Source organism: Nyctereutes procyonoides, unplaced genomic scaffold (assembly GCF_905146905.1).
Source record: "Nyctereutes procyonoides isolate TBG_1078 unplaced genomic scaffold, NYPRO_anot_genome, whole genome shotgun sequence".
NCBI lineage: Eukaryota > Metazoa > Chordata > Mammalia > Carnivora > Canidae > Nyctereutes > Nyctereutes procyonoides.
The window spans coordinates 53491469-53506684 of NW_026575133.1; the positions used below are offsets into that span (position 1 = coordinate 53491469).

At 42.2% G+C, this 15216-nt stretch overlaps 1 protein-coding gene across 2 annotated transcripts in view; it reads right to left on the bottom strand.

The window, feature by feature from the left end:
* The window catches only part of EBF2 (EBF transcription factor 2), a 191789-nt gene that overhangs the window by 29294 nt on the left and 147279 nt on the right, over positions 1-15216 (bottom strand). For both annotated transcript variants that reach the window (XM_055300713.1, XM_055300712.1), the window contains 3 exons: positions 13619-13736; positions 11783-11913; positions 10754-10880 (listed from right to left, as the gene is read on the bottom strand). In XM_055300713.1, coding sequence (XP_055156688.1) covers positions 10754-10880; positions 11783-11913; positions 13619-13736 — 376 coding nt within the window. The remainder of the gene's footprint in view (positions 1-10753; positions 10881-11782; positions 11914-13618; positions 13737-15216) is intronic.

Below are 15216 nucleotides of genomic sequence, written 5' to 3' on the forward strand. Positions count from 1 at the left end.
AAATTTCAAGGGTAAATCTAAATGCCACAATGGAGCAGTTATGAATATGCTCATGCTCTCTGTAATGTGTATTTAGAATATTATAGCTGAGAGCACCAGGCCATTAAGGGGCTGGGGGATGTCTCCAGTGAAACAACAGCCCCCTATTCTGGGGCTTCCAACGGAGACATCATTCTTCAGACTCAGCTGAATGATGGATCCAAATTTCACAAGAGGTGAGGGTAGAGGCGACCTCAGTAAAACTACAGGCTACCAGGAGGGCTATTGATTCAACCTGTTTCCAGTGTGAACAGGGAACAATTGTACTCGGGCCAGTATTTGATGTCTGAATTGGGTATTTTTAACTCAAAATCAGATTCATTTCTTAAATGGGATTTTTTTTTCAGGGTAATGCTATAAGAAAAAAAAAAGAAATGTGAAGTTGGATAGGCTATTAACATTTGCAATCCTGCTTGCACATCTGTGCAATGCAGCTTTATGAAAAGAGGACCCCACACCCCACACCAAGCCTCAGGGAAGAGACTGGAAGTTTGTAGAAAAATCTAGGCCTCCCATTTCTTCTCCCAACTACTGCCTGTTCTTGGCCATTTTCTTATTAACATTTTCTCCCATATAATGACCAGGGGTAGGTGATCAAATGCATTTGGTCATGCTAAAGTACAAACTTAAGAAGTCCTCTGGGGGAAGGGGTTAGTTGACATGAATTCTTTGGTTTCTCAGCGTCTCCATTAATTCTCATTTGCCAGCTTCTAAGTTCAACCACACACCTCAACAAGCAGCTCCTCCATGTGTGCCTGGGCTCACCTGGGCCAAGTCAGTGTCTTTTGCTCCTTTTGTCCTCCATTGAAAACCCACCTTCCCTTCACTCTACCTGCAGAGCCATGTTCTCAGGCTACCTTGGCCTTCTCTGTCTACAAAATCTGGATATCTAATCCAGACCCAGATATTAAGGGCATGGTGTAGTAGTTCTTTCAAGAAGAATTCACTCTTACCAAAAGGAAAACATGAAAAAGCCCACCCTTGATCCAACAGTGATGGGAGCAAAACCACCTAGAACTCATCCCAGAAGGTGTATGTCTGTCTGCCAAAAGCTGACAGCAGTGAATCGGACTTATATTTTTATATTTCTATATATAATGCGCTTGCATACCTATGCCATTTCATTTTCCCAGGGAGATTTGTTCCTGTTTGTTCAGTTAGAAAACTGAGGTGCAGAACAGTTAAGTGATTTGCAGGAAAGTTGGGGCTCAGATCTAGGCTTCTATACTCAGTCATTGCCTTCCACCCCCTGGCTAAGTTCTCTCTTAATAACAAAGTGGGTCTTGGTACTCCTTTGCCTTCCACAACTCCAGTTATTCATGGACAGGATAGTTTCTATGACTTCACTGGAATTCGAAGTATTCATAGGTTCTCATCCTATCACATCACGTGGTACAGGAACATCCCACTTTGCAATCTGGAGCACCAGGGTCCGGGCAAGGCAATCTCTGAGCTGCCTCCATGCTCACTGCCCAGGCTTGTCTCCTGTGCAATTCCTCACAGTAACAGCCAGAGAGCCAAGGTCATTGGCATTTTCAGGTAAAACTATTGGATGAAGCCAAACAGATGGCCTTGGTGTAATATCTTCTGTGAAGCTACCACAGGATGGTAAGTAGCACACATATCACGGTTCAGAATGCACCTTTCGAATTAGACAGCTAGGACTTCACCTAACTTGGTGACCTCAGGCAGAAGGATTCTTATCTATAAAGTCGAGATACTAAAAGAACCATCACAGTGAGAAAAGGCAGTGATGACATGAACTCATGAGACAGAGCCTGGCCTACCTCCTCAACTAGTATTATCATTTTTTTTTCTTACTAGTTCTATCTGATGCTAGAACTTACAGGAGACTTCCTAACCAACAATCAAATGTTTAGACCAGATTCTGCAAAGAGCCATAGTAATAACACCGAAAAGCTGTGCTCATCTACCCCCATATGCCAGTGACCTGCCATCAACCACATGCATCATGACTTCACACTGGTTTCTGTGGCTGGTCCAGATTTAATCATTATAAACAATGGCCATTCCACCCCCAAGTGCATGCCTTCAGATTTTCTCTTTCCGCATCCTCAAAACAGCCCAGAAAGACCTGTGCAACCAATAACCATGATCCCACTGGGTGCCCCTACCAGGATTATTTTTCTGCCCTTCCAGTTCTCTGTGGAAAGATCTGTGAGGAAAGTAGAGGCCCTTCTCCTCTTTGAGCCTGGCTGGCATACCACCCCTAGGTCTCTAAGCAGATAGAGGCAATCGGACCTTTCTCGAGGAGCTATATTCTCACGTGGATTTCTCAGTTCTGCAGCAGCAAGCTGTACTTTAGCAAACCATGGTTGGAGGAAAATAGACCTGCAAAGTCACATGTGTGAAGAAAATGTGTTGTTTTTCAGAGCCCTGATGTTGTTTATGCTGTACTTGGCAGCAACAACCATGGGGAGCTGATTACTGCATTTTGGCTAATTATACCAGGTAAGTTACATCTAATAGGTTTGGGTTTATTATGGAGGTGTATCCTTGGATACAGGAACCACCAATGGTTGGACCTCAGAGTCTCCTTTCCCACCTCCTGTTTTTTGAGTCCCCTAGAAAGTTCCACCTAAGAGTAAATATTATTGTGTTCACAGTGCTATGACTCAGTCTCATAAGAACTGCCCCACATGCAGAGAGCTTTACCAGCCAGAAAGTCTCCACAACAGCCTGATGAGCAGGACTCAGGTTCCTCAAACTCATTTCTTTGTTTAAAATACAGATTCTAAGACCCTCTCAAAAGAATATGATTCGGTATGTCTGGAATGGAGCCAAGCATGATTCTCATACTCAGCCAAATTAGGGAAACACCTATGGGTAATAGTATAATTAGTACCAGAGCTTTACAGATGAAGAAAATGAGGTTCAGGGAGGTTAGGTGACTTATCAAAAGGTCAAACAAGTCATTGATGCCACAGCCAGCATCTGAAAGCACGTCTTCTGGCTGAATCTAGTGCATCCTCCTCTTGGATGTCACCCTACTGCCGGTGGTCCCCACGAAAGCTCTCTAGACTTCTCAAGGTTTTCTTTTCTTGGGAATCAAAATGACATTTTCCACCTGACCACTGGAGCTGAGTACTTTGTCTAGGCCTATAGTGCTTTCCAACACACTATTCTGTAGCCGAGCACGTTCTGAGGCCAGAATATGCAGCTCGGGAGGAGACTGGCTAGAAGTCCATGAGCTCTCTGCCCGTCACTCCCACCCCCTCCCCCCAAGGAGAAGGCCAGGATTATCCAGGCTCACCGTAGGTAGGCCTCTGTTCTGAGGCAGAGCAGCCCCACCTCCAGACACCTAGGGAAGCCACTGCCTTTCCAGCTATTGGACTAAGATTTCTAATGGTGGCTGCTCATTGAGTGGGCAAGTCAAGAGATCACCGATGCATTTTCCTGTAGCGCCTGGGCCCCTTCATGAGTAACATTAGCCACTTGTCTCTACCAACCTGAGTGACATTTGGCTTAGTAACCTCAGGTGGAGGTTTTTAGAGAGAGTGACCAGCCTCCCGAGCCATCCTGAACAATGTTTATATATTTATTCTCTTCTCTGTTTGTGGAAGAAGAAACAACTTGTCCCCACCCTCCTCACCCTTAACTGCCTCCCATGGTCCTTCTTTCTCCAAAGCAGTCTTCTGGAAGAAGCCTCACTGCTTCCCTGGCTGGAAACACTCTTTTTGTACCTAAAGAATCAAGTTTACCAATGTTTGCTATTTCAGTATTTCAATATGTGGAACATTAATTTTTTACACCATATTTTATTTCATTACTAATTAAAAATTCCGTAATTTTTTCCAGAAAATAATAAATATAAGTAAGCAAAAATTGAAATTAATAATAATAACAATACCAACACCTAGAAACCACCATTGTTAACACTTTCATCTGCAGGTTTCTGTATCTTACTAGGGTTTTTTACACAACTGTTCTTTTTTCATATGTATATAAATCAGACTGGACTATACTGTGCATATAGTTTTTAAGCTCTTTTTAAACCTATATCACAGATTTCTTTCATGGAACTAAATATCCATTCACAGCACTACTTTTAATGTCTAAAAAGTATTTCAGTGTAAGGATGGTTCATTGTTTATTTAATGAGTCCCCTAATGGACACTAAGGATGTTTTCAATTTTTCACTACCATAAACACTGCTCTAATGAACAGCCCTCGGGCAAACTCAGTTATTTCCTAAGTATACATTCCAAAAAGTAGAATTGTTGGGTCAAAGGGTATATACATTTTTAAAGCTAGTACCATCAAGATACTCTCCCAGAGCCATCTACCCTCCTACAGTAGTATGTTAGGAAGTCTCCACTTTCTGTCAATTTTGCCAACTTGGGTATTTTCATTTGTTAAAAAAGAAATCTTTGCCAACTTGATGGGGGGGTGGGGTAGTTCCCGTAGTTCCCTTAATTTGCATGTATTTGATTATTAATATGATTGGGATTTTTAAGAATGTTTACTGCTAAATTGTATTCCTTCCTGAATTAACTCCCAATATCCTTGCTAGCTTTTAATTTACATATCTTTCTTTTCCTCTTTAATTTGTGAGATATCTAACATTCATCTCTTTTATCTATAATGCATAACACAGTTGCTGACAAATACAGGCATAACATAAACTTTTGCTGAACAAATGGATAAATCTTTTTATACGTAAGAGAATATGTCACATGTAATGACTATGTTCTCAGTTTGTCCATTTCCTTTTGATTTAATGACCCTCACTTTGACATGCAAAATTTTTCTTTTTGGGATGCCTGAGTCACTCAGCGTTTAAATGTCTGTCTTTGGCTCAGGGTGTGATCCCGAGGTCCTGAGATTGAGTCCCACATCGGGCTCCCCACAGGGCTTGTTTTTCCCTCTGCCTATGTCTCTGCCATTCTTTCTGTGCCTCTCATGATTAAATAAATAAAATCTTAAGAAAAAAAAAATTCTTGTTATGTAATCATAGATTTATGCTTGATGGTTGCCTTGGGGTCAAGGTTAGCAAGGTTCCAGATTACAATAATAATATTTTGAAATGTGTAGATTTTTAATAAAAATATCTAATTCAAATGTTTTAGTTTATAATAAGAAATTAGCTAACTTTTTTTTTGATGCTTAACTAGCTCATCCAATACCACTTGCTAAACATTCCATCTTTTCCACATTGACTGAGATGGCTCCTCACCTATATACATGTTTAGGTATTTATACTATTCATGTGTACAAAACCTGTTTATTTTTTAATGTTCTCCTCCGTTGAATAACATTTCTATATGTTCCTCCAAAGCCCCATATTCTTCTAATTACTGAAACTTAAAATAGGTTTTAAGTCTGGTAGGGCATGGCCCTCTCATTTTTCAAATTGAGAAAAATGAGAAAAATTGAGGGGTCCTATTTTAGCACCTTTATTTTTCCAGGTGAACTCTTGTAAAGTTTCCCCAAACATTTTGTTGGTACTTTGATTGGCATTGTGTTAAATTTATTCATTAATTGACATCTTTACGATATTAAATCTTCCCACCTCTCCACCAGCTGGAAGTATTTTGTCCTTCCTCTGAACTCCCTTAGCACTTTATACCTTTTTAAAAATCACTTTCTACACTATACCCACCCAATTTTTCAAACCTGAAACCTGAGAGGCATCTCCTCCCCTCCTTTCCCCAACTTTCACCCCATCCAATCAATCATCAAGTCCTGCCAATGCTACCTCCTAGATTCCATCCCCTTCTGCCTTTCCCCACTACCAGTACTCTGGTCCAAGTTGCCATCATTTCTGGCTGGGGCCACCATACTGGCCTCCAACCGACCTCCTTGAATCCACCCTGGCTTCCAAGTCATTCTCTACAAGTCAGCCAGAACAATCTTTTAAAAGGCAAATCTGATCATGGCACTCCTCAGCTTTAAAATATTTCAATGGCTCCCCATGGCACCTGGGGTAGAGCCAATCAAGCAGGTCCCAACTCTCTCTTCCAGCTTGAGGCCAACCTCTCTTTAACTCATTCTTTCTACCCTGTTCATAGTAGCCATCATATATGTCCCATGTTCTTTCTTACCCCAAGGTCTTTGTATATTCTGTTTCTTGTGTTTGGACTGTTCTTAGCCTTCCCCATTATCTCATTTTAAGAGGGTTCAATTTCCCAAGTGTATCTTCCCAGCATCCTATACAACTGCTTTTTAGTACTCAGCACATTTGTAATTACTTTTTCAAGTTTCCACGGTAATAACCCTGATAGTAAAAGTTTCCATGGTAGCAATCCTGATAAGTAATCATAAAAAAATTATTAATAATAAATACTTTTGAATAATAAGATACAGTCATTTTCTATCCCAAGTGCTTACACAAAGAGGGTGTTCTAGGGCTTCTATTAGTTTGTGACAGCAAGTTGTTAAATTTTCAGAAATTTTGTGAGCCAGTTGGTGTCATACTGGTAGCTTGAAATCAACCATAGAGTATTTGCACCATGGAAATCAGCAAACACTACCAACCCTACCGCTCCTTTCCCACCACTTTTCCCTGGAGAGCCAATTGCTAAACCTTCACCAGCACACCGCTGTTTGCATGCACAGCATTATTTAGTCTCACCACAGCTTTATGAGATAGGTAGCCCATTTTATAGATGGGGAGAGTAAGAAGTTAAATCACTTACACAAGATTTAAGAACTAGAGGCATCTAGGAAGCCCAAACCTAGAGCGTACATAGTTCATCTTCGCACCACTATACCAAAATGAAGGAAGGATCCTGCCGGTCGGACTTACCTACAGTATCCCCAGCATACAGCACAGTGCTGAATACAGTGAGCATGCTCAATCAATATTTGCTTCATGAACGAGTCAATAAAATTTTAGCACATCAGGAAAACAGAGCTATTTGCTGATAATAATTGCTAAATAAAAGACACTAGGCAGTATGGCCAAAGACTTGAGTCCTTGTTCTGACTCCACCTTGAATTCAGTGGGCAATTTGTGAACAAGTCACTTCTGCCTGGGTCTCGGTTCTCACATCTGCAAAAGGAGTAGTATGACCAGGTGGTCTTCAACATCTCATCATCTCTATAATTCTTTAAATTTACAAGTAACCTAATATCTATTTTTTCATGGTTATGTGGGCTCTCCTTTTAGCAGACACTTTGTTTCCAAACACTATGGATCATGGCCTCATCTATTCTGTCTGGAAAATTCTTACTTTGCTTTAGAAATGTCACTCTAGGGATGCCTGAGTGGCTGGTTCAGTGGTTGAGCGTCTGCCTTTGGGTCAGGGCGTGACCCCAGGATCTAGGATTGAGTCCCACATCGGGCTCCCTGTGAGGAGCCTGCTTCTCCCTCTGCCTATACCTCTGCCTCTGTGTGTGTGTGTGTGTGTCTCATGAATAAATAAATAAATCTTTCTAAAAAAATAAGAAATGTAAGTCTATTGTCACCTCCTCTGGAAAGCCTTCACTGATTCCCTAAAGTCAGCCACTCTCTGCTCAGTGCTCCTTGCATTGATACCTCATGGGACTTAACCCAATTATCAAGATCCCCTTCTAGAACTGTAGGCTGCTAGAGGCATACTGAAATTACTGATTTTGTGCCTTGAGCATAATGTAGAGCTGATGTTTGTTCAATGAATATATAAAGTACACTGATACCTGGGCCCTGCCCTCAGAGATTCAGAGCTCCTTAGTCTGGGGCCCAGGTGTCCGTGATTTAAAGTACAGCCAAAGGTGAGGACCTCTGCTTCAGAGAGTTTTCACATCTGTACACACGTGTGTGCATATGCATACAGCACCAGGCTCTACACATCCATAGCCTCACTGAGTATCGATATCTTTCATTATTTCAGAAGAGAGCTGAGGATTGGTTGCAACATGATTGTTGTTTGTCCTACTTGTCCCCTCACAGGCCAGATGGTCATCCATATACAGCAGGTAGACTAGAGAAAACAGATGCCAGGTCCCTAGATGTGGAAAGCATCCCAAAGTGAGACCCATTCCTCACCCAACTTGGGGAACAGCCCACACTCCTGCTTTCCTCTTGCCCTTTCCTCTTGACTCCTTCTCAATCACCTTCGTAGGCTCTTCCTGTCACTCTGAGCCCTACATGTTGGTGTTCCCAAGGCACCATCTTGAAACTTCTTCCATCCTGTAGCTCTGCTCTCTTCTGGGGCCATCTCATCCAGCCCTATGGCTTGAAATCCTGTCTGGATCCTGGCTGCTCCCTTGTTCCACATCCTCAGTGTCTTCCCCTCCAAACGCTTGCCCTACCTGCCTTTCCTACCTCATCTCCCATCATTCTCCTTCCCACCAGTGCCACTCCAGCTAGAGGTATTCATGCTGTTCCCTGATGATGCCAGGCTTATTCCCACCTCTCTGTAATCTGTTCTCTGCCTGGGACACTCACCCCCAATTCATTGACAGCCAAATACTGTTCAAGAGAACACCGGTGACCCACACAGAAACACACACAGCCTCAAAGAATTCCAGGCACAGAAGGAAGGCAATGTAAATGGAGAGGAGAGAAGGTCAGGAAGATATGGAGGCAGGGGGACAGATTTCCACACCTGTGATACGGGTCTCCACACAATGTTCCTTCCTCACCTTCCTGACCACCCTACCCAAAGCCCTCCCTCATTTTCTGTTCTTTACCTATTACTGTTGAAATTATATCATCTCTATTCTGTGTTGTCTGTCTTCCTCTCTAGAAAGTAAGTTTTAGTAAGATGAGGGATTTTATCTTGCCCATTTCTATACCTCAAAACCTAGAGCTATGCCAGCCCATAGTACTAGGAATGCAATAAGTACTTATTTAAATGAATGAATAAACTATGTCCATTTGGAAACTAGAGCAGTAAATATTTTATTGTTGCTGCAACAGCATCTTCCATAGAAACACACACATACACATGCTAACCGAGCAAAGATGCACTTATCTCAAGAGAAAAAATTCAAAGGTGAAATTTTAAATAAGTATACCTAAAAATTACCCTTCTCTATCTACTCCTCATTGGTATCTAACCAGACATTTACACATAAATAAGAAGAGGAGGTTGGATCCAAATGTGAAAAGACACTAAAAAATGTTATTAGAATTTTACAATGCACCTGATATATTTTCTAGGTTTATATATTTCTTTCTCTATACCCCTTGTTTTCTCCCTCAAAATACAATGGCCTAGTTGAACCTCCTGCTTCAGTCATTCCCCCGACTAACTCAGTCTTTATATCAATAACATTTGTGTTTCTTACGATAACCCCTTTGACTTACTCTTCTTTGCGTGGGAATACTTAATATTGCCTTACAAATCAAGTCTAAATTCCCATACAAGGCTTTGGTTCCTTCTTTCTTTCTTTTTTTTTTTTCATTTTTAAAAGTTGTGGTAAAATACACAAACAAAATTTACCATCTGAAGCCATTTCTAAGCGTACAGTTCAGTACATTCACACTGTGCCACCGGTCCCCAGAACTTCTCTCTCATAAAACTAAAGCACTATACCCATTAAACATCCACTCCAATTCTCCCTCCCCCAACACCTGATTACCACCATTTTATGTTCCATCTCTGAATTTGGCCATTCTAGGTACCATACAGGGCTTTTAAGCTGTTTTATGTTTTCCTTCCCTCCCCTTCCTAGCTCATGTGGGCTAAGTTCTGGTCTAGGTTCTACCTGAGTGCATTGCTACAGCTGTAAACTAGCCCTCTCTCCTCCAGACACCTGCTCATCTTACCCACTGGGCCCTGGCACATGAGATTCTCATAGTTGGAACATTCTTCCTTTCTTCTCTGTCTATTCAAATCTTCCCCACCCTTAAAAACAGTCTTTGATTTCTATCGCCTCCTTGAAACCTCTTCCCCCTATTCTGGTCCACACCAAACTCTTGTCTTCTTAGAACTTATATTCCAGTCATTAGAAAAAACAAACATTTTGAATATTCTAATTCCCCAGCTGTTCTGTGCAATATACCAACACCTCATCCAAAAAAATTTCTACATTTCCAAGAAAGAATGATGTCTCATAAATCATTGTACCTTCCACCGAGAAAAAGTAGATATTCAACAAATTTTAAACAAATATTCAGCAAATTTCAACAAATATTGAAATAATAGATAATTCCTACTTTTATAAAATTTTAAAATAATTTGAATCACTCTGCAGCACAATTGGGCAACTTTGACAAATTCTTTTCAAGAAAATTTAGTCAGAGGCAGCAACTCGGTCTAATTTTTTATCTGATCGCTTAGATAAAAATCTGTTCTAGCATGGTTCTAGCCGAGTCAAATTTATGAAGATGTGCTCATTAAATGAGCTCCCATGATCATTTCCCAAATGGTTTAGAAATTTAAGTTTCTAAATATAAAATAAAATTTATTTTTTTTCTTAAAGATTTTATTTATTTATCCATAGAGACAGAGAGAGGCAGGGGCACAGGCAGAGGGAGAAGCCGGCTCCATGCAGGGAGCCCGACATGGGACTTGATCCAGGGTCCCCAGGATCAAACCCCGGGCTGCAGGCGGCACTAAACCACTGCACCACCGGGGCTGCCCATAAAATAAAATTTAAAAGCAAGTCTACACTTCCCCATTCAATGCCTATCACCCAGTCCACTCTTCCCACACCAGTAAAAGGACCTAGAAAAGGTAAAATCATTATAAAGTGGAGACACTGGGAACTAGAGCAAAGGTGAACCAGAAGCCCATCTCCCTTGGATCATTTTCTCACCCACCTGTATAAATGAACCTCCCTGGAGCGCCTTTGCAGAACTGTTTGGATTTATAAGATAATGTCACCTCCACTACTCCGGGGATATGCCGGGGAGGAGTCTGCACTCTGATGGCATGAGGAGTGATTAGCTGAGGAATGAACAGGCAGGGAAATAAAATACTTGTTATACAAGTGATCCCCGAGGATACAGAGGACAGGAGTATCTCCCACAATGACCTCCCAGAACAAACTGGCTATACTCCCATTGCCCCAGACGCTCCAAATGCCCTTCCCTGTATCTCGCATGTTTCTACCCTGGAATTTCCTTGCCACTTAACCTGTCTGGATCCTTGCTTTCCCACCAGCCCAGCTTAAGACTTTCCCACCTCAGGGGCCCATCTCTGGATTCCCTTCCTCCCTGCTTTCTACATTGCTACTCTCTCATGTCATGACTTGGCAATTTCCATATCCAACCTAGCAGTGTCACTTGTCTTTTGGTAATATCTTGTTGGTTTTCTCATTATGAAAGTGGAACATATCCACTTTAGAAACTTAGGAAATTATAGAAAAATATGAAGAAAAATATTAGCATTGCATAACCTGGAGACAGCCACTGTTAATCTTTGGTGTGCTTCCAGGACTTATCTATGGATGGGTATTATATAATCAGATTTTATATCCATAGACACTCGTCCTGATTTTTTTTTTTTGGTTAGCATTATAGCGTAAATACTATCCCTTCTCCTGTGTCATTAGAACTTTTTTAAGACCTAATTTTTAATGGTGGAATTGAACCATTCCTATTATTTACTATTTAGGCTAGTATAATTTTTCACAATGATAAACAATGTTGCAATAAATATTTATCTTTTTAAGGGATCCATGCCTACAATAAGTGTGGTTTACATGTCTCTTAATTCTTGGTGCCTTGCTCATAGTAGGGACTTAGTAAGGTGCATTCATGCTGCTGATGTTCCAGGAATTACATTTCCCCAAATCAAAACCATCTTTGGGCCAAAGAAAATCGGGGAAGCAAGTTGTCTGTGCCTACCTCACTCCATACAAGCATGGTCCCAAACACCACTTGGAGGCCATCAAAGAAGTTGTCTCCAATGATGATGACCATGGCTCCTCCTGTGGTCCAGCCTTCGCTTGGGCTAATGGCTTTGATGCAGGGGGTAGCTAAGAAGATAGAAAAGAAAAAGTCAGGACTGTCCTTTGATGGTTGAAATCTGGAGTTTTGGGGATTGGCTGCTCTTGAAAGCTGTTGGTTATTCCAAGTTCAAGTTGAGCTTTGCTGACTTGCCATCATTCCCTAATTGGTTGCTGGTTTTCACCAGGTCATTAAAGCCTAATGGGTTGACCACTATGTATGAAAACGTGGAACACTTAGCTAATTGTGCAAAGGGTGTTTTTAAAACCCTGTTGTTTTTCCCCATATTTTTATAAGTTGATCACACTGGAAATGTGTAAATCCCTTTTCTCTCCCCACCTCCTCTGCCCCAAGATGTTAAGATTTACAAGGCCTGCTAATGTGCTAGAGAGAGAAGGAGAAAGTAAAATCTATCACAGTGGAGGGGTTTTTTTTCAGTTCTATCAAGAGACAATTTCTAATCACTTTCCTAACTTTGTAGGATGTATTTCCCCTCCTCCCTTCTTCCATATGTTCAAGGCCTCTGGACTTTACATCCCAACAGGAACCCAGTATGGTTTTCAGGCCATAACTAAAGTCAATCCATCACTCCATTTCCAAAGTTGACAGGGTCAAAGGTGGAGGAGAACTTTGGCAGGACTCCAAAAACATGAGCCCCCTTTGAACAGCCAGTCAATCACATCCAATCAGTCAAAAGAAACTGGATGGGTTCCTAGTTCTGAACCCTGGGATTTTCTTCTCTCCTTTCAGTGCCCACTGTGGGAGAATTAACACCACTCCAAATTCTTTACTGATTCAATCATTTTCTTTCAGTTCATTAATTCCTATTTAAATTGATACAAGACACATTTTGAGGGCCATGTTGGGGTGGGGGCTGGTCAGCAGTATACAGCAAAACATCACGCTAAAATAGTAGCCTCGGTCAGCCTTTCACCCTACATTATAAAGCCTTAGTACCCCAATGAGTCGGGGAGTGTGAAAGATGGAATTTACCGAGGTATTTGTCAGTTATCTTCCTTGATATGCTTTAATTTTTTGGACAACTTGAAGTTGAACAGTTACCAGTATTTCTGACGACTTTAATGCACATAGAAAACTACCCGGAGCAGATCATGGTTTCTTCTTGTCCAAGCAAACAAAAATCAATTAGTGTCAATTTCATTCCACACATTGTTTTGTTTTGCCCACAATCTGTTTAAGGGCACATCTGACACTTATTCATACATGTCTGGCACCATAATGTTCCTGTTTAACTAAGATGTCATAGGCCTACGTTTGCCTGAAATGCCCGTCTAGCAAAAAGAAAAACACAGAACTGGATGGCAGAGACGGTGAGGCATGGGGGGCCTGAATGTCGGCTGGGAGGCGTGCGGCCTTCAACAGAACAGGCAGGAGTCAGCACTTACAACTTCCCTTAAAACCCACATGATCTTGTGTGCTTTCTTCACTTCCACTCAGACAACATTTGTTTTGTTTTTTGTTTTTTTAAAGATTTTATTTATTCATGAGAGACCCAGAGAGAGGCAGAGACACAGGCAGAGGGAGAAGCAGGCTCCCTGTGGGGAACCTGATGCGGGACTCAATCTCAGCACCCCAGGATCACGACCTGAGCCGAAGTCAGATGCTCAACCTCGGAGCCACCCAGGGGCCCCTCAGACATCAATTTAAAATTCAAACCAGGACAATGACAGAGACCTTGACTTATCAGCCCTCCCAGACTGCTCCCGGCCCTACCTTCTGACGGGTCCAGCCTTCTTGCTCGCCGTCCATGCTTAGAGTTGTTATGAACAAACATGTTGTCAGAAACAGCCAGCACGTGTCCATCCACATTCACCGTTGTTGACAACACAACCTGAATATTTGAAGTAAAAGTGGGGTTGGGGGAGGGGTGGAGTTAGTTGTTCATAAAGTAGCAAAAGTCGCAGTGTACTGTTTTGCCAGACTCCCCTATGGCTTGATGAGAGATGGAACAGAGTCTGGGGCCAGGGCCATGCCCTTGGCATCTCAGCCGGTCATCCTCCCCCTGTGATTATGGCAGAGCTTCCTGGAAAAAAAGAGGCCTTCACTCAGGAGCTGGTACATATTTGTATTCAAACCATGCCCGGGTGATGACATGGGGAACCTGGCCATCTGCCAACTGGTTTCTAAAACCCTCACTCTCTACCACAGGACCTTGGTCACCCTGAGGAGCCGACTGTGTGCACTCAGGAAGTGAAGATCTCACCACCAGCTGGGAGGTCATCTCTCCCAGCTCGAGAATGGGTTCTCACACTTCTACCGTGTGCGAAAGTAATGCTGGGCCCACGGATGCTGCCTGAGGAGTTGTGGTCACCCTGCTCACTAGAGAGCAGTGACAGAGATGCCCCGGCTTTTGGTGAGGAGATGGAGTTGCTGGAATTCAGTGTTGAAAATGTAGGGCATTTAGTATCTAAGCAGAGGAAAGGGAAGAGATGAGTGTGGAATAGTGGAACACAGATTAGGAGTCAGAACTAAAGTTAACACACCTGCTGTTTTGTGACCTTGTAACCTGGGACAAATTACCTCACCTTTTCTAATCTCCATTTCTCTCATCTGTAACACATAAACGACAATGCCTCTCTTGGGGCTCAGTAAATAATGTAAGGATGAAATGAGATGCTGCACGGAAAGAGTTAGGTGCAGGGCCTGGCACGTGCCAAATTGGGATGAGTTCCACCCTAACTGCCTCACCTCGGCCTTGTTTGGCCTGTCAGTAGGACAGGTGACAATACTCAGTGAGCCCCTCTCATTGTGCAGCTCTAAGGGAGGCTCTAGAAAGGCAGACACATGGGCTGGGTACCAAAAATTACAAGGCACCCCCAAAGAGCTCACTTTCGGGGGTGGGAGGGGGGAGAAACATGGCTAACACATCAAACAAATAGCATGCAAAAGGAAATCTAATTAAATTCTATGTATGTGCGCTGTAGGTCAGGGGTACAGAAGATGTTCAAAGAGGCGGAAGTCAGTTAAGCTCAGAGCAGTTGGAAAAGAGTAGCTGAGGTGGGTGGACTTGAGTGCGCCCAGTATCTACTTCACCCAGGAGGATGGGCCATCCTAGATCTAAAAATGACTCTTCGCCTCTATTCCCAAATTAAACTTGCTGATATTATATGTATAATTTTTCTGTCAGCCCTTCCTTCCTTATTAAATGAAGGGTGGGAGGGTGGGGGAGACCTTGGCCCTGCCTTATCTCTAATGTGAAGGATTATTCATTCGTATATTCATTCATTAAATGGCACTTGCGATTTTCTACTATGAGTAATTTCAAGCAAACAAAGTAAACAGAACAGTATAATAAATCCTTCCTTTTTTTT